The 27,936-nt window shown below is 38.5% G+C and overlaps 2 protein-coding genes across 5 annotated transcripts in view; one reads left to right on the top strand and one right to left on the bottom strand.

Annotated features, from left to right (window-relative positions):
• Nucleotides 1-183: 183 nt before the first annotated feature.
• On the bottom strand, nt 184-20,620 carry LOC111048126 (UBX domain-containing protein 1). Its single transcript, XM_022333986.2, has 7 exons — nt 20,225-20,620; nt 17,654-17,707; nt 16,831-16,980; nt 14,944-15,195; nt 14,059-14,290; nt 11,911-12,091; nt 184-332 (listed from the first exon to the last, which is right to left on the bottom strand). The coding sequence occupies exons 1-7, from the start codon at nt 20,281-20,283 to the stop codon at nt 292-294; spliced, it is 969 nt and encodes a 322-aa protein (XP_022189678.1). The 5' UTR covers nt 20,284-20,620; the 3' UTR covers nt 184-291.
• Nucleotides 20,621-20,676: 56 nt separating this feature from the next.
• Nucleotides 20,677-27,936, top strand: part of LOC111048125 (RNA-binding region-containing protein 3-like) — a 64,376-nt gene continuing 57,116 nt past the window's right edge. For 2 of the 4 annotated variants that reach the window (XR_005571262.1, XM_022333984.2), the window contains exon 1: nt 20,687-21,092. Coding sequence is in view for 1 of the 4 variants with exons in the window: in XM_022333984.2 (XP_022189676.2) it covers nt 20,941-21,092 (152 nt within the window). In the remaining 3 variants the exon portion in view is untranslated. Of the gene's footprint in view, nt 21,093-27,936 lie in introns of all 4 variants that reach the window. The other 2 variants (XM_039427862.1, XM_039427863.1) reach the window with 2 other exon arrangements.

The raw sequence follows: 27,936 nt of genomic DNA, 5'->3' as shown, positions 1-27,936 counted from the left end.
AACAACTACCACCAATGCATTCTCTTTGCAAGATTAAAGATTCTCTCCACAATTATTGGAATATTCATGATATATTGTACATATTGAAGGGATTAATTTTCTAGAATCAATTACTAGAGATTTCAAGTTATGATTCAAATCTATGCTAGGTAATAATACTACAAGAAAATTAAAACCACAAGGTATAAATAAAAACGTTTTATCAACTGATAAATCATAAAATATGGATAATGAAGAAAAGATATGTGTAAAATGACGCAGAAGTTGAATTGACTCGAGGAAGCTACATCATTATTTGTTTGTCAGTATGAGAACTGCAGATGGAACTAGGCCTGAAACAAAAACGTTCATGTTTAATGCAACAGCCGAAATTCTGTTTACGATATTCACTATTCATAAATTATGCTACTCAGTACCAAAATTCCAATCAAATTGAATTATTAGTAGTAGTTATCTATACAACACAATCCAATCAAACTTAATTTAATTTTATGGATAACTACCACAATGTCACCTTCACATCTACTTAGAAAGGAGGCAAAGTTAATTGGATTAACAGCTATGAGAATGATTCTTTTATCTTGTGACTTATGAAGTTTACACAATTCTCGAGAGGATGTCAATTTGTTCTTATAAAAGAAAAGACTTAAATAATCTAAGCCTGCATGAACGACATAATATTAAACTCATTCAATAGGAAAATAGAAATAATAATTTATTGATAATTCATTTTTACACTTTGTTTAGTATTATAATTTTTAGTAGTAACCAACGGTTTTTTTTCTCATCTATATAATAAGAGAGAGTAGGGTTGTGTTTGTTCGTGTGTTCGCATCAAAACATGTCAACTTGTGGATTGCATACCGGAAAAACGGAAATGATTTAGATCTCCAAATTTTGCACATAGATTCTAAAATATCAATTTTAGAAGCCCAGATTTCAATTTTCTTTCTAGATTTTTCATAATAATTAATTTCAAATTATGGGACATAATTTCATACGGCGATAAATACATTATTTTTCATGATTTCATACGGCGATTTCACATTCAAATCATATGATAAAATTAAAAAAAAAAACAAAAAAAACAGCTGTTCTATTATTGCTTTCTACCTGATTCAACTTAACCTAAATAATATTGTTTTGATAATAATATTGTAGGCCTATTGATATATATTCTCCGGCACATATGACTTGTTGCCCTCTTAATTCATTCAGGATCGATTCTAAGTCACTCAGGAAATCTGTAATATCATTGAAGGACGGTGATCTGTATATTGCAAGGATGTTCCACTTTTTGTCTGCTGCATCCAACCGAATATGTAGGACATTTGCCTGGTTAATATGTAGCTCAACACATTGTACATTTATACTATCTTTAACATAAATAACTACACCATCATTTTGTAATGGGTTGTTTATGGTGGAAAATACATCATATTATCCTCGAATGGACTGGAGTACAAATTCAGTCCTAATCCAGCATTCGGTTAGAATAATAACATCAAAAGAAAAATTAATGTCGCACAATTGAATCATCAGCTCATCAAAATTTCTTCTGATACTCCTTATATTGAGACAGAAGATGCTTTTGAAATGAAGTGAAGTATTTATTTCAGTCAGTTAATGGTTAGTTGATTAATTGTAGAGCGAACTGCACGGCGAAGCGAATTGTAATGGAGGACTCTGATTGGCTGAAAAGTTCAGAGTTCGGAGTACGGTACGGCGAACAGTTAAAACAGAGGCGAGCGGCACGGTGAACGGTTCGGAGTACGGTACGGCGAATGTTTAACAGCTGATTCTTAACTTTATGAAACATGATACCTCCCTCGCGTTCGCTACCTTTCAGCCTGCCGCTCTGCTCTGCTCCCCACGCCACGCATCAACCAAATGAGTGGTTGACCCACCCGCCACCAGGGTGCGCCTCAGTCGCCGCCACCCGTTCCTGCGTTTCTATTGGCCGAGGCACCGCCGGCCAATAGCAGCGCAGGTGAACTCGGGGACTGTGAATAAAAGGGGGCTACTCAGCTACCCTCGATAGCACTTGCTCACTAGCAGCCTTCCACTGAAGAGCCAGAAGAGACCACCAGCCGAGACCACTACCAGCCGAGACCACTACCGAGACCAGGAGCAGAGCAGCGAGCAGGCCAATGAGGGAACCACGGCGAGACTAACCGCAACCTGAGGTGTCTTCCTTGTCTAATACCCAGCCGATGCCTAGGAGGAACCGAGCCGGCCGCCGAATCCAGAAGAGGAGGGCCCTACGTCGGCTTCGCCAGGTGGAGGAGAGGCTGAGGCTGTACACCGCCGCGCCAGCTGCGCCCCAGCCTAACAACTGGCGCGCGGTTCTGGATGCGCGGGTTGGGTGCCGAACCGACATCGGAGTGTGTGCAGCGGAAGCCTACGACCCTGCCTGCCCGGGGTTTGACCGAAGGCCCCTTCTAAACGAGGAAGTGGTCGAGGAGGTCCTCCCGGCGGAGATTCGGCACGACCTCTGGCTAGTAGATCACCCGGTCAGCCCTCTCCGTAGCCCGGGTAAACCAGAGTGGAGACTGCGAACCATTGACTTGAGCCCCTGCCGGCCTGCTCTCGCACCAGACGGACCTGCCCGGGACCCTCGCGCGGCGTGGTATCGCGCCAGTCGACAACTACTAAACATCTAGCCTGCCTTGGTCCCTTTTAGGGCCACCAGCAACAATCTTGGTCCCTTTTTAGGGCCACCAGCAACAATCTTGGTCCCTTTTTAGGGCCACCAGCAACAAACTTGGCCCTTTTCAGGGCCACCAAAAGCCATTTTTTTTAGACAGTGGTAACAAACCCCTCGCTCGACCCAACTGACTAGCCCAATTGATGAACGAGCCACACCTTCCGCCATATCAATTATTGGCGCCTGCCAACGTGGGGCCACTCACTGTATGGAGATACAGTAACCCGTTACCACTGTCAAAACTTTTTTTTCAAACAAAATGTCAACCTAAATTTTTCATCTAAATGTATGTCTTGAATTTTTCACACAAAAAATTCAAACTTATTTTCTTTCAACAAAATGTGTCTCTGAATCTTTCAATTCAGAATACCTGTCTGGGAACAGGCAATTTCCCAGTGGCGCCCATAACACCTGAACATGGTAGCGACTAGAACCGGAGCCGGAGACAGTGGAGATACGACCACCGAAGATTCGATGCAGTCAACCAGCCAGCACACCGAGTCTACATTCGCCGGCTGGCCTGCACAGACCACCGGTCAAACCGACAGCAGCACGACGCAGCCGCCCGCTTCCACCAGCGAAACCGGGGCAACACAGCCACCCGCCTTCACCAGCGAGCCCGCTCAACCAACCACCCTGCAACCCAGCGCGCTGACCGTCAACCTGCCTGCTCCACCGTCAACCTCTAGTCACGCCACTACCGCAACCAGCAACATGGCCAACTTACCGGCTCCAGCCGTCAGCTACACCGGCAACCTCAGCCAGCTGACCAGCATAGCGACCCTGCTACCGTTCTTCCGCGGCAAGCTCCATGAAGACCCCATCACCTTCATGCGACAGTGCACCGAGCTGCTACAGGGTCACCACATTCCCAGCTATACCTGGGTCATGCTTCTAAAAGCGCAACTACAAGACGACGCCGCCGCCTGGTGGAGAGACTATGGAGAATTCGTCACCACCTGGGAACAGTTCCGTGACCGACTTCAGGCCCGTTTCTCGGGAGCCCATAAAATCGCAGCCGCTCACACGGAATTTTATGGCACCACCCACAAACCGAACCAGCCAGTGGAGCGATTCATCCGTCAGAAGCTCCAACTACAGCAGCGCTTAGGAACCAACCTGGCTGAAGACGAGGTGATCGCCCTGCTCATCGGTCAGCTGAGTTCCGAGCTTCGCACCCTAGTTCGAGCTGCTCGTCCCACGAACTATGAAGAGCTGATCATGATCGCCAACGACCTGGAAACCGACCTCAACAGTCGACCAAAATATAAGCCGCCTCAACCTATGGCACCCGCAGGGACACCCCATCGAGAGCCGCCGCCGAGGTTCAACTACAACCAGCTTCCTCAGTGTCATTACTGCCCGGCCAAGCATTTTCATTGCGACTGCCCAGAACTCGTGAAGAAACGGCAGGGAAACGGCGATACTGGAGAGACTCGGACTCCACCCCTCCAGCACGGAAAGTAGGAGTCGACGAGGTGCAAGACCCGCAGCGCCAGCCTCGCAGGTCACCACCCCAACTACAAGCGATAACCGTCACCGAACCGGCCAGCCAGTCATTCCTTGGTCACGCCACCGTGGATCCTGCCAGCGTCACCAAGCCTCCTTCCAACATCACCGAAGACCCCTCGCTCTTCTCGGCTGACGGAGACTCTCCACGGTACCTAGCAGCCGCACCTCCACGGGCTATCAAGAACGACCTAGTACCAGTCGTCACCCGGGTCACCGTCTCACAACAGCAACCGCGTCCGGCACACCCTTGCGCGTCAACCACCCAGCCATCACTCATGACCGTCTCACTCACAACGGATCAATCGCCTACCTGTCACGCCACCATAGACCCTGCTAGCGTCGCTAAGTCTCCTTCCAATGCCACCGAAGACCCCTTGCTCTTCCCGGCTGACAGAGACTCTCCACAGCACCCAGCAGCCGCGCCTCTACTGGCCCGCAAGAGGACAGCATCACCAGCCGACGATGAGCGCGTCATCGACCACCAGCCTGGGGAGGAACATGCAACTGTGACCCACACGCACCCGCCACCTACCGGGATCGCTGTCATGGACGGAGTCACCAACACTGCCCTCGCCGCAGTCGACGACAGGTCACCAACACTGCCCTGGCCGCAGTCACCGACAAGGTCACCAACACTGCCGCCCCAGTAGTCAACAACCACATCACCAGCCCTCCACCCAGCCAAGCACCGAACCTAGCCGTGATCCAGATAGACGGACAGACTCTACCCCGGATCCCTGTCATCCTCGCGGGTAAACAACTACACGCTCTACTCGATTCAGCCACAACGCACAACTTCGTGAGAGCTGCCCACCTCGACCATGGTACACGGATCCAACCGCTGAAGCTACCTGTACTGCTGGCCAACCGTCCCACTAGCTGTGAAACGGCCATACAAGGACATCTGGAACTCCAGATCCAACAGCACATTCAAAATATTCCCTTCCTAGGTCTACCTGACCTATGCGAAGACATCATCTTGGGATGACCATGGTTTCGGGAGAATAAGGCAGTGCTTGACTTTGAGCAAGACAGGCTAATCTACGGCAAGACGCAGTGAGATACGATCTTCTGGATAGCGCAACCACCAGTCTCAGTAGAGATGGACACTCACCTGGTTGACAAGTTACTAGAAGACACGCCCAGCGACCAGCACCGACGGTTAACAGTATTACTGCAACAACACGCAAAATTGTTCATGGAGCAGATGCCACCCTCCATCACCACGGCCGCCACCATGACAATTCAACTCAACAGCTCAGAAATACGCAGCCAGCGGCCTTACCGATACTCACGGGAGAAACTGCAAATTATCGAGTCCGAAGTTGCCGCCCTCAAGGAACGCAACCTGGTAGAAGCCAGTGATTCGCCTTACAACTCTCCAATCATCGTTGTCCCCAAGAAGGACGGCACATCACGGTTCTGCATCGATTACCGATGGATGAATTCCATCACCGTTCCAGCCACGGCACCACAGATGACCCTACAGGACGTCATTCGAAGCCTGGGAACTTCAAAAATATTCAGCTCACTCGACCTACGGATGGGATACTGGCAGGTACCACTCGCACCCCAGTCTCGACCTTACACGGCCTTCACCACTCCCTACGGCGAAAAGCTACAATTTAAGGTCATGCCTTTCGGCCTACGAAATGCACCCAGCTGCTTCCAATCCATGATGAACAAGGTACTGAGTGGATACGTCGACAAGTTCTGCTACGATTACCTCGACGACATCATTGTGTACTCGGATACCTGGGAAGAACACTTACTCCACTTAGCCAAAGTGTTTGAACGGTTAAATCTATACAATCTCTCTGTCTCAGCAGCAAAATGCCAGATCGGCCGCAAGCAACTTGAATACCTCGGTCACATAATCACCTCCGAGGGCAACCAAGCAAAACCGCAGGCTATCCTAGCTGTGACTTCTGCCCAACCACCCACCACCAGAAAGAAACTGCGAGAATTTCTCGGAGTAGTCGGCTGGCTACGAGAATTTTTACCCAACGCCGCTGACGTTTGTGCGCCTCTGTCTGAGCTACTTAGCACGAAGATGCGATGGAAATGGTCACCAACAGAAGAGACAGCTTTCTGCCGCCTACAAGCATTGACCACCAACATCCAACCACTCTGTCGACCAGATTTCTCCAAGACCTCATCCTACAGACAGACGCCAGCAAGGTCGGTATAGGGGCTGTCCTATACCAAGAAATCAACAATGACCGTAAGGTGATCGCATACGCCAGTGCCAAGCTGAACCACACGGAACAACAGTATCACAGTAACGAACAAGAGTGCCTTGCGGTTGTCTGGGCAATAAAGCGATATCGCCCTTACCTGGAAGGCAGGCCATTCATACTCCGTACCGACAATAAGGTGATTACCTGGTTACAAACTGCAAAGGACAGCCGCGCCAAACTCACTCGATGGGCCCTGCTCCTACAAGAATTCGACTTCACCCTAGAACACTGCCCGGGTAAAGAGAATCAGTTCGCTGACGCACTGTCACGGCAACCCGACAACGAAAAAGTTGAGGAGACCAGTCAACAACTAGAACGAACCATGCCTCCCGACATCCTGCCAGTCACCAGTGAACCCGCTACGCTAGCAAGCATCGCAACCGAAACTGAACTGTTAGAAGAGATTCGGAAAGCACAGGCCACAGAGAACCAGATCAACGTGCAGGTGCAACGATGGATGGAGATCGAACCCCGACCGTTGGAGGATCAAAGTTTCCCCTAACCAAAGCTTTTCCTAACCCAAGCTTTTCCTAACCTGAGCTTTCCCTAACCTATGCTTTACCCAACCTTAGCTTCTCCTAACCTTAGCCTCTCCTAACCTAAGCTTTTCCTAACCTAAACTTTTCCTAAACAACGCTTTTCCAACCTAAGCTTTTCCTAACCTTAGCTTCTCCCATCCTGAGCTCTTCCTAACCGTATCTTTCCCTAAGATAAGCTTTTCCCAACCTTAAATTCTCCTAACCTTAGCTTTTCCTAACCTATTTTTTCCGAACCTAAGCTTTCCCCAACTTGTGCTTTTCTTAAACCTAAGCATTTCCTAATCAAAGCTTTCCCTAACCAAAGCTTTACCCAACCTAAGCTTTCACAAACCAAAGCTTTCCCCAACCAAAGCTTTCCCTAACCTAAGCTTTTCCTAACCCAACTGTTTTCTAACCTAAGATTCTCCCAAGATAAGACTTCCTAACCAAATCCTTTCTATGCAAAATTTTTATAATCTAACCTCCCCCTAACCAGTTCTCCTAACCTAATCTTTTTCAACCCAAACCTTTGTAACCTAAGTTTTTTATCATCCCCAAGCTAACAAAGCCTAACTCAAACTAACAAATGCAGTCCAGCCCAACCATTGAACAAGTATTCCTCACCAGTTACCGCCTACACAACCGACTCTGGGAGAAGAAGACACGCGACGGTTGGCGAATAGTCATACCGCCTAACTTTCGCACCCGGCTACTGTTCCGCTATCACGATGATGATCTAATGGGACATCCAGGCTACGCCAAAACCTACCGAAACATCGCTACATACTACACTTTGCCCCGTATGAAGGCGCAGATAACCGCGTACATACAAAATTGCCTGCTGTGTAGCTGCTCAAAAGCGTACAACAGGAATCACGAACCTACGCAACGACCGCGACGGTCTACTAGACCATGGGAAACCGTATGTCTCGATCTGATGGGCCCCTACCCACTCTCCAAGCAAAGAAATCGATTCATATTGGTCATCACTGATTCTTTCTCCAGGTGGATAGAAGCCTACCCGCTGCCTCATGGCGACGCCAACACGATTGGCCGCACGATGGATACGCACCTGTTTCCCAGATGGGGATACCCAAAAATCCTACTCTCCGACAATGGCACTCAGTTTACGGGGAAACTATGGAATGAACTCTGCCTCAAATGGGGAGTCTTACACTACACCATGCCAATTTATCACCCCCGAGCCAACCCTACCGAGAGAAGGAACCAGGAACTCAAGAAGGGACTACAGATCCGCCTACAAGAACAACACCAAGAATGGGAGAACCAACTACCATCCGTGCTATTCACCCTGCGAAATCGACAGAACACGGCAACAAGATATAGCCCCAGTCAAATCCTGTTTGGCCAAACCCTTCCACGGCCAGGGGAATGGAGCCACTGGCCCGAAAATCAACTCGAACCGCACAAAGACCATATTAACCAGCGTCTACACACACTAACCGCAATCCAACACGAAGCCGTGTTGAACCAAGAAAATTATCTCAATAGGAAGGGAGACCCGATAGCCGAGACACAGCCTCATTACAGATCGGCGACCAGGTGCTCACACGGAATCATCAACTCTCAAACAAGGCTCAGAAATTCCACGCGGGCCTAGCACCCAGATGGAAGGGACCATATACGGTCGCCCACAACCAAGGAGCTGTCTACTGGATCACCCATGACAACGAGACTATCAAGGTGTACGAGACTCAACTACGCCCGGCTCCAACCACCGACCAGCAACATCTCTTGGAATAACAACCCACCTGTTGGGGGAGACCCTTCTGGTCTTATTTCTGTAATTATTGACCACAACCCACCTGTTGGGGGAGACCCTTCTGGTCTCACTTCTGTAAAATTATCGCCCAATGGCACTTTTGTATATTTTGTAAACATTGTATCTTGTTTTTGCAATCAATAAATTCTTGCCGTGGCTACCTCAAACGGGGGGGGGGCATTGATACCTCCCTCGCGTTCCCTACCTTTCAGCCTGCCGCTCTGCTCCCCACGCCACGCATCAACTAAATGAGTGGTTGACCCACCCGCCACCAGGGTGCGCCTCAGTCGCCGCCACCCGTTCCTGCGTTTCTATTGGCCGAGGCACCGCCGGCCAATAGCAGCGCAGGTGAACTCGGGGACTGTGAATAAAAGGGGGCTACTCAGCTACCCTCGATAGCACTTGCTCACTAGCAGCCTTCCACTGAAGAGCCAGAAGAGACCACCAGCCGAGACCACTACCAGAGACCACTACCAGCCGAGACCACTACCGAGACCAGGAGCAGAGCAGCGAGCAGGCCAATGAGGGAACCACGGCGAGACTAACCGCAACCTGAGGTGTCTTCCTTGTCTACTACCCAGCCGATGCCTAGGAGGAACCGAGCCGGCCGCCGAATCCAGAAGAGGAGGGCCCTACGTCGGCTTCGCCAGGTGGAGGAGAGGCTGAGGCTGTACACCGCCGCGCCAGCTGCGCCCCAAGACTTAGCGCCCCAGCCTAACAACTGGCGCGCGGTTCTGGATGCGCGGGTTGGGTGCCGAACCGACATCGGAGTGTGTGCAGCGGAAGCCTATGACCCTGCCTGCCCGGGGTTTGACCGAAGGCCCCTTCTAAACGAGGAAGTGGTCGAGGAGGTCCTCCCGGCGGAGATTCGGCACGACCTCTGGCTAGTAGATCACCCGGTCAGCCCTCTCCGTAGCCCGGGTAAACCAGAGTGGAGACTGCGAACCATTGACTTGAGCCCCTGCCGGCCTGCTCTCGCACCAGACGGACCTGCCCGGGACCCTCGCGCGGCGTGGTATAGCGCCAGTCGACGACTACTAAACATCTAGCCTGCCTTGGTCCCTTTTAGGGCCACCAGCAACAATCTTGGTCCCTTTTTAGGGCCACCAGCTACAATCTTGGTCCCTTTTTAGGGCCACCAGCAACAAACTTGGCCCTTTTCAGGGCCACCAAAAGCCATTTTTTTTAGACAGTGGTAACAAACCCCTCGCTCGACCCGACTGACTAGCCCAATTGATGAACGAGCCACACCTTCCGCCATATCAAACATATGCTCATGTTCGCTGAAAGGCGCGATGTTCGGCGGAATGCACGGTTTGCTGCGCGGTTCGAGGTACGGTTCAGCTTGTGTAGTCGCACCTTTAGATGATACAAGACATTTATACTGATCACAGATCAAAGCAACATAATAATCTTTACTATAATAAAGGAAAGAACTGGCTTATACACGTTGGAATAGGAAAATTATGTTTGACACATAATCACGTCTCAACTACTGGACTGATTAACATGACATTTTGCATATAGGTTCCTTATTAACCGAGGATGGTTATAGGCCTCTTTTCGATTCTTCAAGATTTGATCACATAAAGTTTTCAGTTTGTCAAGTTTTCAATTAGACATGCTTCCAGTTGTTGTATGGAAGCAGCTGAACATATTTCAAAAGGAAAATTAGAAGATAGGTATGATTGGGAATCCTATTCGAATAATAAAAACAGGTTTTCCGTCACACCCAAATTTCGTCCACCATTTTTGAACCGCCGTTTTGAATCCAACTTCATTTTTTTAAATTGGAAGGTGGTCATATGATACATGATTTCAAGAGAAAATATGGTGAAAACCGCACATCGATATCTCAAACCTTCCAAAAGTTATTCTAATTCAAAGATACTGATAATCCATCTATCTATCATCTTCTATACTGTAATGGAAGAAAGAACTGGCTTATACACGTATACACGTGTAAAGGATAGGAAAATTATGTTTGACGCATCATCACGTCTGAACTTCTGGACTGATTCACTTGAAATGTTGCATATTAATTCTTAATCAACCGAGGATTCTTATAGGCCTATTTTCAATTCTTCTAGATTTCATTAAGTCAAGTTTTCAGTTTGTTGAGTTTTAAAATAGACCCTTGCGAAGCACGGGTTACCTGCTAGTTAATACATAATACTAAATGAAATACTTTGCATGTATTATTATTATTATTTATGACAATACCCAATGAGTTTAATGAGAACCATAGTGGTACAAAAACAAAATAGCAATGTATTAACATATTTTAAAACTAAATTTATACGGTAATAGATGAGTGGCCTATACGTGAATATGATAAAATGTTATTAAACTGAACAAATAAGAATAGGATCTATAGGATAACACCCAATTTTGGAAAGAAAGAATACTATCATGAAAATCAGATAATGATCAGTCAAGAGATAAAAAATCTATATTTTCCGTAGGTAGAAGATTATATTATGAGTTTTACATTTTAAAACTATGATTGGGGTTCATTGATCGAGATCTACGGGTTGATTCTGCAATTAATAATGCGAAAGGATGTGTTAAAGTAAAGCAATTACCAAATAATTCATGGATTATGAAAGAAAATGATAGATATTGATAGATATGATAGATATAAATGTTAGATATCCTACATAGCCCTGCCTAACCCACAATCAAGGGACTTTCTCGTGGAGTGCCAGCTATAAATGGCAGCATTCACAATTTTAACACAACACAAGAAAAACAAAAAACAAAAGAAGTTGTGTTGGTCGTGTAGAGAATAAGGCGTAAGCTAATGCTTAACGTTTTCCGATCAGCGAATATCCAAATATCAAAATATCCAATGTCGTGATCAAGGGCAGGTTTTCCTGGAAAGATCGTGTCAGAACATAGGAAGTAACAATCAAATTCACCATCTGGATTTTACAAAAAATACTGTTAAAAATTATTGTGTAAAACTCGTCTTTTACCGTTTTATTTTTATAAAAATCTCCATTGTGGTAGTTTACAATGAATCATTTTTCGATGAGAGCTGAAAATTTATTTTCTCTTAGAAGTTAGCAACATTATTTATTAATTTGACGTAGCATCCATTCAGTATAGGATAGTTAATAGAATAGTAAACTGCTTCAAATTAGTTACCTAATGCATCGAGAGGTTTATCATAATCGTCTTCGGTGAAAACTTTCTTAGGGAAGTTTGTCATTAGAGAAAATTCCCTTGATCCATCTTTCCTATTTAGATCAATGAAAAGCCTAACAGCTGAAAGTTGTTCCTTTGAGCCAAATGTTTGCGTTAGAGCAGAGCCATTTGTTAGACGTATCTGAAACAAAAATAGATTAAAAATCAACTTTAAAATTCTAATTGCTGAAATAGAAGGCTCAATATTTCTTATTTTGATGAAATTCTTCCATTTTGCTCATGCTCTCAATTATAAGGCACTAAGATATTAGGCTATCAGTTTCACACTGATTACTAGGAGTTATGTTGAGAAGAGGTTTAATCCATTTTCTCAATTTTTCAAGTCATGTTAGATAACGTCAATACTGTTTTACCAAAACTTATATTAGACATTTGATCATTTCAATTTGTGACCTTGATCAATCAAAAACACATCACAAGAATCTCTCTACAGAACCTCAGATTTGCGAGTTTCAATTTGTCTAGTGTATGAACATAACCGTAAAAGGAAAGGTTGGGGAGGTTAGGTTTGGACTTTTAAATGGCAATATGTTAATATTATTTGAAGTATTTTGATAATTTTATGTAATGAAAAGTTTGAATACAACACCTTCGAAATATCACACTTACGACTAGGGTTGCCATCCGTACTATATAATAAAGTATTGTACTTTATTTGGAGGTCTTGTACTTTATACTTTGTAAGATAAAGTACGCAAAAATACTTTATTTTGCTCAATAAAGTACGAGGAAATCAAGGAATTTCAAGTTAGTAGAATGGCAGAGACTGTCAGATTTCAAATAAATAAACATTTTTTAATGATAGAAAGTAACAGGTAGCAGGTAACAAATGGAACGGACTGCTCCACCAAATACGTATACGTTACCAGGGCATTTCATTATTAAACTCATTTTCTATTCCATTATATTCATGTATATTGTATTTTGAATGTTCATTCAAAATTACTTTATGTGCATGGGCTACTTATAAAAGTTATAAAAAACATGAAGCACCCATTATTTATTTTTCCAGGTGCACATTCAAGCTCTAAAATAAAAAAAAACACTCAATAATCAGCCTTGTGGAGCACTTGATAGAAGAAAACCATGAATATATTGATATGAATGCTAATATGAAGATTAAACGTTGGAGGCAAAAGCAGTAAATTAAATGTAAAAGAAGATTTTCATATCGACACTACAGCAAAATTAAATAGAAATAAACTAATAAATATTATTCAATTCTATTTAAACAATCCCATTTTTGATAAAATTATGCAAACCAAGAAATAGAGTATATGGAGGATAGTCATAATATATACATAAATTAGTCAATACTTTTGTTACTAATTTATATATTTTTATTTGAACTTGAAAATGTTTTAAATCAGCTGAAACGTTTTTTATTTTATATAAATAAAGGTGCTTTATGTTTTTATAATGTGTTTTTAATAAATCAGTCAAAATTGCATTTTGAGAAGTACACATATCTCAGGCTTTGGCCAAAGAGGTGAAATTTTTTTGCATTAATTTTCATATTCGTGTGTACCTCGAATTATTTTGCAATAGTTTATTAAATTGTTGAAGAGCAACAATACTATGCATTTTTCAAGGCGTACAGTATAACTTACATTTTGAATTTAGAAGACCAGCTCTAAAACTTTTTTGGATTAAATAAAATAAATTATAAGTATTTTTCAATGATACTATAATATACAATTCTACTGTAAGAGCGTGTGCTTTGTAATAAAAAAATGATTTATCTATTTAATGATTTATGATTATTTTCTACATACCAGTATGTAATCAATAGCTTCCCAAGCTATCCTGTTCTTATTGGGATAAATCGAATTATTCTATTATTAGTTATTATTAATAGGATAATTATAATGGATTTGAATAGTAATCACTGATATTGTATACAGGTAAAAATGAATATACAGGTTTAAATATGTACTTTATTTAAAACTAATGTACTATATTTTTTTGGTCTGTGATTACCAATGTAATTTATTTTTCATAAAAAAAGGTGGCAACCCTACTTACGAATGACACCCTCTCTACAGTTTGAGATCGATAAAAATGAAAAGTGAAATGAGGTTCACTAACCTGCAGCCTGGTTTGTGTATAGTCTTTAGAAGGTTGAGGGCTGACCGGACTGGCAGCCGGGACCGCAGCAGCAGCGGGTGCTTTAGTTTCGGCAGTTGCTCCTTCAAACTTTTTCCTTCGTTCCAACTTGTCTTGCTCGATTTGTTGTCTTACCCTCTCCTTAGCTAATCTGTCCTCTTCTTTTTCTCGTCTTCGCTGCTCCACTATTTTCTTGATCTCTTCATCCTCCAATCTTAAACGAAAGAGATTCATATAACATCAAAGCAAAATAGGAGCATTGTTTTATGATACAAAAATAAGAAACCCATAATCCCCTAGATTTTGCACAGAAATTATCATAATTATGTAAATGGTGATTGATGCAAATACAAAGAAGTAGAATTTTATTTATTTAAAATTTAGATTTTATCCGATTAATCGATGCCATTCACACAAGTAAAATCTATGAACACGTCACAAACGCTTCATTTTCCTGTATTTACTAGACATTCCTGCTAAAATGTAGACACCTAAACCTATTTTGTACAAAACTTTGCAGCTTCATAATGCTAGGTCTCATTACATTTACGTTTCATTATTCAAGATGTCACAAAAGAGATTATGAACATTATTTTGAAGTTAATTTTTAAATCTTTGAACTTTGTTGGGTTTCCGAGCACGGGATCTATAAGTTATGAAAAGCTCTACTAAAAAAAACCCTATGATCTAAATTGTCTTTCTGAGTCAGGGAATTATCTTCTAAACCCCAGGAATTCGATATCCGATGGATTTTAAAGGATAGATTATGGTACATAAATCAAGTGTAAAATTCTAAGCTTGATTACACTTAAAATCTATATATATTGTGTGTGAAATACAACATGGGAAAATGCAATAGGCTATTACTTTTTCTTTGCAGCTGCCATTTCTTTTCCTGATCGGATGCGATTCCTCTCTCGTTCTATCGCCTCCTGTTTCTCCTGTTCTTCTCGTTCTTTTCGCTTTTGTCGCATCTTCTCTTCCAATTTTTTCAGTTGTTCCACTTTCTCCTCCTCTGTTAACGGCTTCTTCTCTTCTGTGGATTCGCTGAAGTCACTGTGCCCGGATTTCGTAGCATGGAATTCCACTTCCAGCTGTGTTGAAAAGAGCTTTCCGCACCTAGAAAATATTTAGAATAACAATACAGGTATTGAAAGCAAAGGACAAGTTAATCCAATATTTTATAACCCCCTAAAAAGTTTAAACTTCTTTACGGAACGAAGTTCAGACAATCATGAGCAATTCACTTGAAAATATAATATTGATTTCTTTTAATAAATTATTTCAAATTTTTCAATCACTGAAGGTCGATTCCCACACATCAGTATCAGTGTCTGATACAATGAAAATAATTTTTTCCAATGAGACTAATCCCCTCAGCCGACGCCGGGCGAGTGGGAATAGCCCCATTAAAACTTATGGATGAATATTTTCACTGTACCGGATCAGACTCTAATACTGATAAGTGGAAGTCCACCTACAAACAAGTATATTAATTGGGTCAAATATTTATGAAAAATGAGGTACGGAATCAGATACATTGATTGATCGGTGTTGTCAACTAAGCATGTAACTGATAACGTATAAAACTGTACAGACATGTTCTAAATACACAAGTTTCAAAATATTGATGAATGATGTTTTCATCTTGAGAATGATAATGAAAAATCTATTAGACTTGTAACATGAGTTCAAGATCTGCTGAATAGTGATATGATTCTAAGAAAGTTGAGATGTACAGCATCCAATCCTGTATAGAGTATAGCATTCGTCTTGGAGTACCTTGTCGATATGGGTTCGTCAAGACACATTGACTACTTGTAATTAGATAAATAAATATTGTTAATAGATACAGGAAGCAACTGTTATATATAATTTTGTAGAATAAATATTTACATGTTTGAATTAGTAATATTGAAACTGAAAATACAAGATAACAAAGCCTAAGCGAACCCTATACAAACTTGTGTTCCATCATTTCTCTTTTCTTTCTTTCTCTATACAAATAAAGATTAGGTTGCTGCTTGCTGGTTCTGATTGAAGCAACATAAAACCTGAACTTTTGAACTGATAAGCTTGAAATGTTGCACAGCGATTCCAAATTTACCAGAAATGTTATGGTTATATCTCCAAGGCATACATGTTTCAATTCACCCCAATTTTAATGATTTGTTCTATTCTTTAACATACTCTACACATCTGGACTACGATAAAAGTAATAACAGTGTCATTAACGAACGCGTTAGAAGGGTTAGGGAATAAGAAGCTAAATTCTGAATGAGATTTTTTCTTTAATGAGACTCATACATGTTATTTTGACAGAATAAAATAATTGTTTGATTATTGATTTATTAATGGACTTGTTTTCAGTTTTTAAGCTAATTTTGGTGAAAAATCAGCGATTTATTTTTGGCTTATAATCCTGAAATCTTGCTAACTTAGAAACGATCATAATAATGCCATCAACATAATCAGTAGCCTAGGGCCTAGGTCCATACATGATTTCTCCTTCTCTATTCCTCTCTGCCCAGAGCAATATCTCTTCAGCATGAAGTATTTTCCCTCCTCCTTGACATCATCCACCATCTCCACTCTCCTCCGCCCAAGCCCTCTCCCTCCCTCTAAAGCCCATTGCCGTCACAAAGAGGCCGCCATGCCTCAGCTGATGCCATCTATTGATGCTTATCGCAGAGCGTTGCGGAGAACGGGTTCCATACCTAATAAACCCTGCATTCTCATTATAAAATCACTTACTCATTGCATTTCAATGATTTAGCAACTTGTTCGGCAGCCGATTCAATTTCAGGAGCTGAAGATGTATTTCCTAGTTGTGCGTTGGAGCTGCTTTGATCTCCTGATTCGGTTGTATTGTTGGCGGAGATTTCATCTCCATGAGCAAGAAGCCTGTAATTGAAAGCACAAAACTTAAATCACTCTCTGAAAAACTGGAGCAATCAACCATGTGCTGTCTTCAATAATAGGCTATTCAGTTTACTAAAGAAGATTCAGTTACGAGCTTACTAGTGGATGATAGACTGTTCTTACGCCGTTGCATTTCCAACATTTTTCTCAAGACAATATATTAGCTTTCGAAAGAAATTATAGTATATCATGATAAAACTGTTAATTTTTTTTCTAAAACTCTGGTTAATCTTTAAATCATTCTCAAGTAACACAAGTTAGCTACATTTAGACTGCTGTATTAATTAGAATTGGAACAGTTTTAGGCTTAAGCCTATGATACTTACGATTCTGAATGATTGGATAAATGATTCATTGAATTAATTCCTCACACACATAAATTAGTATGTTTTTGAGCTGACACAAAAAATTATAGCCTAACATAAGAAACTTTTCATTTTTTAGCATTTACAGTTGTCAAATACGACCGCTACAACCTAATTTAAAATTGATGTGAGATAAAATATAATTTACATGATGAAGGAATACAGGCTTATTGGAATGATATAAAAATATTACCACCAGATCACAAATCCGAATAGGCATGCATATGGAATTCTTTTGAAATTTGGAAAGTGAAATCTTAATACCGTAGGTTTTCTTCATTATCGCTTACCATTCCATGGCTGGTTCAACGCCTTGATTTCCAGTTACTGACAAAGCCTTCTCCCTGAAAGGGAAATATCAATACCATTAGCAAACTACTTTACTTCTTACTAGTCATTTTCTACTTATGTAGATTGATATTCTTCCACTCTACCTGGTTCCAGTATTAGTAAATGGAGAAGCTACTGATACTTTAGGGCCTAATTTGCCAAAAAGAAAAGGTTATTTGCAACTTTTCGTTTTTCAAACATGATCAATGGCATCATGATGGAGGACATTCAGATGATTTTAACTGAATGTTTAGGCTTAATATAATATATTAAAGGTATGAAACAAAATTGAAACTCTGACTTACATGCTTATCTCATACACATAAATTGGAATGTTTTTGAGCTAACCACATAACTACAGTTCAATATTGAACTAGCAATTCAAATTGTCTTTATTTACAAAAGAAAAAAATACAGCAGCAGAGACAATATATGCATAAAGAATATTCCCCACAAAGACAAGTCTAGGTGTGGGGAATGATTTCTGTGAACTGCATTATATTAACAATAACATCATCATCATCATCATCCGTGGCGCTACAACCCGCTACAGGTCTTGGCCTCCTCCAGTATTCGCCTCCATTCGTCTGTCTTCCGCCCTCGCTTTCCAACCTCTGGCTCCAATCACTTGTGCGTCCTTGTCAACACCGTCCACCCAGCGCAGTCTCGGTCTTCCTGGTCTTCCATCCTGTACAGCATGAGTCTCCTTGGTGGGTATGTCTCATCTGCCCGAATAAGGTGGCCAGCCCATCGCAGTCTACCAATTTTGATCATTTTAACCACATCGGGTTTACGATATACTTGGTAGAGCTCCTCATTCTTCCTCCTCCGCCAGGTCTCATCCACTTTTATTCTACCACAGATGCTTCGCAGTACCCTCCTCTCAAAAACTTTGAGTTGTCTCTCGTCTTTTTTGGACAGTGTCCATGTTTCACTGCATACATGAGTACTGGCAGGATTAGCGAGCGATATATTTTAAACTTTGAGGCTCTGCTCAGCACTTTGTTGTTTCGTTTTTAACATCGACGAGGGAGCCCAGGTATACAAAATCATCTTTAACCTCAAAACAGTTATCATCCATCTGAGGCCTCTCCCCGATGTTGTGGTTCGTTGATGTGACCATGACCTTTGTTTTGTTTTCATTTATGTGGAGGCCCATTTACAATGCTGCATTTTTAATATTTTTAAAGGCTTCCTTCATATCATTCACCAATATTCCAATGTCGTCTGCGTACGCGAGAATTTGGGTTGATTTATTAACAATAACAGTTGAAGATTTACATTTACAATGAATAATAAAACTAAAGAATAAGTATAAGGTACTGAAGAGTAAATAAAATGAAAAAGCTTCTTTAAAGGATGTTGAGAGCACTTAATGCTGTTAACCCTAAATTTCTGTAGGATGAAAAAAATTAATAGCCTACCGTTTTTTTTACTTCAATGTAAATAAATTCCACATCTCTGTTCATAGTGTAAACTTTCTTTAGCATAGCTTCATTGAGAAGATAAGCATTAATGTCAATCAAAATTTATAATTTAGTAATTGAACTAAAAACTAAACATGAATTGCGTGGCAATTAAGTATTAAAATACAAGACAGATTACTAATAAGCTTATTGTGATTGCAGTTGAACATTTGTATATTAGCCTACTTCTAAAATCATTTAGAACAATTATTAATAAAAGGCTACCCTGCGATTATTACCAGATTTTTCAATAGGCTTAAGTTGTGATACGTCTTATCAGTTCAATACTGTAGTATTATTAACAAAGTTGAACTTTTTCTAAAACCGTTTATCAATTTAAATCAAATTAATTACCCATAATAACAACAATATTAAAGCTTATGTTATACTTGCTTATCAAAGAAAATAAATAATAAATTAAGGTTGTATTATTTGAGCCAATTACTAACTAGTAAAACTAAATTTTGTCAAAGTGATGGAACAATAGTCTCTATGAGTAGGCTACAAATTTCATTTTACCTTTCATTCTTTGTATAATTATTATATTTCACTTAATCTTTTTACATAAAAAAGGGTCATCTAACCCTCTAGGATTACCCAATAAAGTTGATAAAATAAATTTCATCCCTACTTCTCTATAAAGATATCTTTGGGTTTAATGTGATTGAAGCCCATATTACAATATAAATCTGAGTTGGGGAATAATTATTTGCTAATCTTCATAGTTTTAATGTTGCTGAAAATCACAGTGATACTGACCCTAACAATACAAATAAGTAAATGAACTAACTTATACATTCAAATAAACTGACGATATCTTCTTACCGGGTACAAAAAAGCTTAGACCTATCTCAACCTAGAAAAACTTCTAATAGAATTTATTTACAACAAGAATAACTTAGGCAACGTATATTTTAAAAACAAAATAATTTATTAATAATATGTTAACATACCAAAATAATCATTAATTTTATTCTTGCACCATCAACAATTAGTTATTAAAATCCTTTGTAGAAAGGTAGCATAACGTAATAAGTAACTTGTTAAAATTAAGTAAAGACTTACGCTTTATCTTTGGTAAATCCCATCTCTATTAACATTTGAACATCACCGGAAGACGACATTTTTAGGTATTTGACAAAAATAATAAATCAGTAGTTACTCATCTAACCAAAAACACAACACGTTATTGTTGAAATTCAGCAAGCGTCATCCTACGATCCTACGCCTTCAATTGAAGATTGACACCGGTGTAACAGCTGTTTGCTATTAAATTTAATGCTTAAAATTTGGATTCAGCATTGATTGTTTGGATGTTTGATAAACTTAAAAATAAATTCAATATTTTTCCTCAGAATAAGAAAACTACTTTTAAAAATAGATATCTTATAATTTATTAACTATGAAAGATTTTCTGAGGAACGAGCATCGATAGTATTGGATTGAAATGTCAACTATCGGCAGTCGATAATTCTATCTTTAAGATCGAGTATCATTTGAATATTCGATGTTAAATAAAAACAATTATTAAGGTTATGTTACGTTCTTACGTTATTGTTGTTATAATGGTGCGTTGTTTACTGTATTTATCTTTTACTAAGTCTGAAAATGCTTTACTATTTGATTTTTTATTTTCATATTAATATATAACTATCAGAAAAAATAAGCTCCAACATTTTAAAGCTCTTTTTTGGTATTTTAGAAATTTATTTTTTATTAAAACTTTTAATCTTCAATGACGGTATAATCATTACAATATTCCTATTAGGCTATAATTCTAAATGAGTATGATTGCTTCAGAAACATTGTTGATACGACATCTATCTAACGAGTTGAGTGATTCTGAAAAAGAGGATTTCCTTAGATATTTTGGAGCCATATCTGTAAAGATATTGGGTGGAAAAAACAAAAAATCAAGTAATGCTTTTATCAAGTAAGTAGTAACTGAATTATTTGAAGATTATTGTAATTGAACATAATATGCATATTAAATAAGCCATGATTGAATAGAAAATACTTTTTAATGCTTACACTGTGAATGGTAGATAAAAATAATAATTCCTTGAAGCTTAATCTAAGCAAGACACATTTTATTAAGTTCTCTATGAGAGGTAATGCGAATGATCCAGCTATTGTGGGATGGGAGTGTCCTGCTACTGATAAGACAAATTTTCTGGGGATTGAATTGCAGGCAAACTTGAAGTGGGATGGTCACATAGAGAAACTCCAGAAAAGGCTTCACCATGCTCTCTTTGCTCTGAGGACTGTCAAGTCGAATTCAAATCTCAAGACAGCTCTAAAGGTTTACCATGGGTATTTTCTTTCACTTATTAGATTTAGTATTTTGTTTTGGGGGGCTGGAAGAATTCATTTGAACACAAACTTAAAAATGCAGAAAAAAGCATTTCGGATTTTGGGGGGAGTGGGTCCATCTTTCTCCTTAAGACCATATTCAAGGCACTCCGACTACTTACAGTTCCAGCGATATACTTCCTTGAAGTTGTTTCGTTTGTGTTCAAAAACAAAAACATTTTTAATGTTAACCGAATTTGTCATACTTATGAAACACGAGGTAAAAATACAGGATTGTTCCAGTTCCCTATCCATAGACTGACTCTTCTCGAAAAGGGACCGTATTATTCAGGACTCAAGTGTTTTAATTGCATTCCCCGAGGATTTAAGGCTGTGTAGTAGCTATAAGTTATTTGTTTCAAAGATAATTAGGACACTGGTAGAGGCTTGTCCTTATACCATTGAGGAGTGTTTTAGAGCATTCATGTGACTCCATTCTAAAAATGACATGTTGTATGCCACTTGAGCACCGCTCAGAATTTGTGGCTTCACACAACAAAAATATAATAATAAAAAAAATAACTTACAGATGGAATTAAATAGAGAATGCATTTATTCAAATGCTAATCAATATATAATTATTATTTAACGAAAATCCTAAATAAATGCTGCAAATCATCCCAAAGACTTCTGCAACTGCAGACATTGACAACATGGTTAACAGCTGGATGGAAATTCTATGAGAACTACTATCCAAAAATTAGTTGCCAGCCCGGGAATCGAACCCGGTACCTCCAAATAGCTAGTCAGGAATGCTTACCCTTACACCAAACTGACAATCTCTGGATAGCAGCGCTCAATTTATATGAAGCCATAGTGGCCATCCTGACTTATATGGCTTCATATAAGTTGAGCGCTGCTATCCAGAGATTGTCAGTTTGGTATAAGGGTAAGCATTCCTGACTAGCAATTGGGAGGTACTGGGTTCGATTCCCGGGCTGGCAACTAATTTTTGGATAGTAGTTCTCATAGAATTTCCATCCAGCTGTTAACCATGTTGTCAATGTCTGCAGTTGCAGAAGTCTTTGGGATGATTTGCAGCATTTATTTAGGATTTTCGTTAAATAATAATTAAAAATAACTCAATTTGTATATTGAATCAACATCAATATTATGTTGCAAGGTAACCACATCTGTAGGGATATCACAGTCTCCCCTCCTAATGGGAAACCTCGTTATGAAAGATTAATAAAGAACATAATTCCTCTAGCGTGTAGGAGGGTGATGACTCCGAACTGGTCGTCGTGATCGTTCTACTATGTTTTGAAGTCCTGGTGGTGGTCTAGCTATCACTTGATGTGGCTCTGGTAATCTTCGCTTTTTATATGACTGGTGTGGACCAAATTTCACCGATTTCTTTGGTACCAGTACCATAGTACCTTGAATCTGCTTGATGTGCCGCTTAATGCTTCTGCCAGTGTCAAGTTTGATATGGTAATGGCTGCCGTGCTACCAATTTCTCCTAAATAGGTTGGATAGCATTTCACACCTATTAACCTAAAGGAAGTTATCGGCTCCAAAATGGTAGATTCTTGATAAACTATGAATGGATCTATTGCTTATGAATGAGAAATCCAGTTTTCAGAGCAAACCAACTTATAATCTTCAGAAGAATTTTGGCAATATACAACACAAATCCACAAAACAATACCTTACACACTTAAGCATCTAGCATCATTACCAGCTAAATACTTATCCATTTATATAGTTGAAAAACAATGGCTAAAGGCTTGTAGACACACAAACAATTTATACAAAATTAGAACACCATAAAACTGTTCAAAACTCAATTTAAAACATTAAAAATTCAATTAAACAGAAAAATATTCAGAGAACACAAAATTAGAACACATAGCCAGCCACCATTTTTTAGAGAGAGGCCTAACAAGTACAGAGCAAAGCCCCACCTCAAAACCAGTGTCGACGTTATGAACACGTCACCGATATTAAATTCCAAAAAATTATAAATTACAAGTTTAGAATTTACATTTTACATTTGTTCTCAATAAAACTTTATTTCGAAACTGTTATTTTAAATTTATATATCCTCTATATTTATAATGATCTATTCATCTGGTAATTCTGTTAACTCAGTTTCGGTGATACCATGGAATGTGCAACACAATTATTTATGATAAATTCTCAGTTAAAAAGTTGTCCGCATATCGATTACTCTGATATTTACTATCAAGTTTCATAGATCTCAATTTAAAGATTCAATTGAAGATTCAATTTTAATTGAGAAAAAAATGTAATATTACAAATACTCCCCTTTTGACATAAAAAAAATTTACTGTTTGAGAATTCAAAGAAAAAAAAAATACATTGAAACAAATGGAAATTGTTGAAATTAAATTCGAGAACAGTAACAATTTTTCTATAAAAACATTACATGTCATCCTATAATATTGAAAATTATTATAAAAATTCATCAATAGCATTTGTTATACGTTTCCAAAAATATTTCAAAGTATAGAATATCAAAATTACTTTTGTTTTAGCTTTATAATTTAAAGGAAAATATCTCAACGGAAAGTTTAATATATATAAAGAATAGTTTTTGAAATTGCACATAAATTTAATAGATAGAAAAATTCAATTTTTTATTGCATAAAAAAAATTTAGTATGTTGACTAAAAAAAAATATTTTTTTTTTAATGAATTGATGAATTGTTACATTTAATTCTCACATAAAATTTCAATAAATCAAAAAATGATCATTTCTTTCACTATTGACGTGGTTGATTTTATCAATGCAAATTTTGGAAAACAGTCCGTTAAGGCACTCAGTATGAATTTCAGTTAAGTGTGATGACATCAGTGTTGGGCTGATCCGAATACTCGTAGTGTTGATCTGATCTGGATGCATGTAGTGTTGGGGTGATCTGGATGCACGTAGTGTTGGGCTGATACTTGTAGTCGACTGATGCATACCAAACTTGATACAAGTGACATCTCAGTTAGCATTGCCTCATGCTTGTAGTAGACGGCTGCATACCAAACTCGATACAGAGTCACATAAATTTTGTATCATATAATTATACAATGTACATTTCAGGCTTGAAATGACAATGTAATTTGTTTTATGGAAAAGAGATAGACACTGCATACAGGATTAACTTAGGTGAGGATTAATTTAGGTAAGGTTTGGTTTTTTGATATTTTCAGCTTTCAAGGTTTAGAGTTCTGCATACAGGAATAATTTAGGAGAGGATTATTAGAATCAATTCTTTCATGATACTGTGACTGTTATTCTGAATTCAAAGTTGTGAATGTGAACATGGATGGCAATTACCTCCAGGTAATGTGGTAGTGTTGAAGTTTGAGTTACATGGTCAGCAATAGGCGTTGGCATTGTCATTGGCATATGCATTGGTGCCGGCATTGGCTTTGGCATTGTCATAAGCATTGGCATCAACATTGGCGCAGGCATTGGCATCGGCGCAGGCATCGGCGTAGACATCAATGTAGATATTGGCATTGGCACAGGCATCAGCGTAGACATCAACATAGATATTGGCGTTGGCATTGGTGTAGACATCAGAGCAGATATTGGCGTTGATATTGGCATAGACATCAGCGTAGACATCAACGTAGATATTGGCGTTGGCATTGGTGTAGACATCAGAGCAGATATTGGCGTTGATATTGGCATAGGCATCAGCATCGATATTGGTGTAGGCATTGGTGTAGATATCAGCTTAGATATTGGCATTGGCATTTGTATAGATATCAGCGTAGATATTGGCGTTGATAGTCAATTAATGAGTCACACTAGTTCGAAAATCACCCAAATGTTCTTAACACTCTTCATGGCGTTCACTTGTTGTTGATTTCGAGATTCACGTGATAATTATTTCGATGTTAATGTCCACGCTGTACCTGTTATCTTAAAATGCTTATAAACTAAAAGAAAATTTTGATTAGGCTACCAATACAATCTAATACACATGAAAATTATTTACAAGTATATAATCAATATAAAAATGAAATTTGTTAACATCTTATTATACAGTCAGCAATACATAAACTGTGAAATTTCCTCAAACTCAATGGAGACATCAATTACAAAATTTTAATAAAAAAATAATTTCATTTCCATTTATTCACTGTTCAAATATTTTATGAAAAGCAAATTATTCAATATTATTAATCATTGTTTGTTGGATACTATAGTTTATTTTGACTTTTCAATGTTCTAAACACAAACTACATTTCATGACAAAACTTTACTATCAATCATTAAACAAGAAATCATTCAAAACATCAATAATATTTTGCTTCAAAGGCAATCAATATTCATAAGTAATCATCTGCATCTATGGCAATCAACATTATTAATCATTATTTTGCATCTATGGCAATCAACATAAGTAATCAACACAAAAAATATTATCTCATTACTGCCTCTCTAAGTCATAACCTCTGTTATTCCTACTTTAGGCAATAATGGGTTTCCATCTCAAAAAACAATCACATACCAGCAAAATTCTAATCAACAACCCCACTAAAAATTCTACATACACTCCAGCATCCATTTCAAACGATAATCAATCATATCAAAATTTATAGAATAAACAGTTTTTAAAATTTAGAAAAAGACATCAATTACAAAAACTTTCGGAAAATTTTAACCTTTAACTCATTTCAATTAATAATATGACAAGATGTTTTTATTTAATGAAAACATTATTCAAGTTAACTTTCATTTATATTGAACATCTCATATATATGGCGACACAATTCATTAATACTTTCAAATTTTGAAGTTTTATTATTATAACAAAAGAATTTATACATAAGATTGAATTTCAGCATGTTCTAAATTGAACCATTTATTTTTTAAATAATCTCAGAATTTGAAGACTGTATAATAAGTACAAACCATTTCAAGATTACAATACAAAGACGATCAAGATGGATAATGGGTAAATAAGTTCCCTAAAAAATACAAATAGGAGAAAAAGAAAATTGGGTAAATAAATTTCCTAAATAATACAAGGAAGAGAAAGATTAATTACCATCCTACATGTCAGTTCTAAACTTTCATAAGGAAGTATATTTAATAAAATATACTACTATGGAATTTTGTAGATTCCAAGTATGACTCTAATTTGTTATAACTGTGAGCTATCACTCCCACAAAAACAACTGGTGAAGGAAAAAATATTTTGACTATTGTGACTGGGTGGAGAGTTCCTAGATGTCTGTAAGGCAATGTGATAGCAGACTCTAGTATCAGACCATAAAAACAAAAGTATGCAAAAGTTTTTACAAACATTTGATGTTGCAGTCTGTAATATTACATTTTTTCTCGTTTAAAATTGAATCTTCAATTCGAGATCTATAAAACTTGATAGTAAATATCAGAGTAATCGATATACTGACAACTTTTTGACTGAGAATTTATCGTAAATAATTGTGTTGCATGTTCCATGGTGTCACCGAGGCTGAGTTGACAGATTTAACAGATAAATGGATTATTTAAATATAGATGATATATAAATTTAAAATAACAGTTTTGAAATAAAGTTTTATTGAGAACAAATATAAAATGTAAATTCTAAACTTGTAATTTATAATTTTTTGGTGACGTGTTCATGAAGTAATTAATGATTTTGAGGTGTGGTTTTTACTTTGTACTTGTTTCTTCTTCTCTAAAAAATGGTGGCTGGCTATTGAAAAGTGTTTTGTGCTCTCTGAATATTTTTCCGTTTAATTGAAATTTTTAATGTTTTAAATTGAGTTTTGAACAGTTTATAGTGTTCTAATTTTGTTTATAATTAATTGTTTCTTGTGTTTACAAGCCTATAGCCATTGTTTTCAACTATATAAACTGGATAAGTATTTTAGCTTGTAATGATGCTATATTATGTTTAAGTGTTGTTCTTTAATATTGCCAAAATTCTTCTGAAGATTATAAGTTGGTTTGCTCTGAAAACTGGATACCATTTGAAACAGGGGTAGCTGTGAAAAAGTATCTCTTGTCACTCGTCCCTTTCCGATTCTGTCTCTGCCTATCTCTTTTCCTCTATAAAGCGTTTCCGACGCCCATTTAGCCTGTGTTTGTCGAACTGTGTTAAGCCTTTTGTTTCACGTTACAAATAATGCCACTCTGATACGACAACTAGATTCTCCGTTTCACAAGATGTTTTTATTTAATGAAAACATTATTCAAGTTAACTTTCATTTATATTGAACATCTCATATATATGGCTACACAATTCATTAATACTTTCAAATTTTGAAGTTTTATTATTATAACAAAAGAATTTATACATAAGATTTAATTTCAGCATGTTCTAAATTGAACCATTTATTTTTAAATAATTTCAGAATTTGAAGACTGTATAATAAGTACAAACATTTCAATATCACAATACAAAGACGATCAAGATAATGGATAATGGGTAAATAAGTTCCCT

The sequence above is a fragment of the Nilaparvata lugens genome, chromosome 5 (assembly GCF_014356525.2).
Source record: "Nilaparvata lugens isolate BPH chromosome 5, ASM1435652v1, whole genome shotgun sequence".
Classification (NCBI taxonomy): domain Eukaryota; kingdom Metazoa; phylum Arthropoda; class Insecta; order Hemiptera; family Delphacidae; genus Nilaparvata; species Nilaparvata lugens.
Note: the sequence above shows the minus strand (reverse complement) of the source record. Positions and strands in the feature narration are given on the sequence as shown.

Bases quoted from the DNA above. Each gene is read 5' to 3' on its own strand.
- LOC111048126 (XM_022333986.2), bottom strand. From the start codon at position 20,283: ATGTCGTCTTCCGGTGATGTTCAAATGTTAATAGAGATGGGATTTACC. The intron at 15,196-16,830 runs GTAAGTGATTTT...AATATTTTCTAG, and splicing joins AAATCATTGAAATGCAATGA to GTGCGGAAAGCTCTTTTCAA. The intron at 12,092-14,058 runs GTTAGTGAACCT...TTTTTGTTTCAG, and splicing joins ATACACAAACCAGGCTGCAG to ATACGTCTAACAAATGGCTC.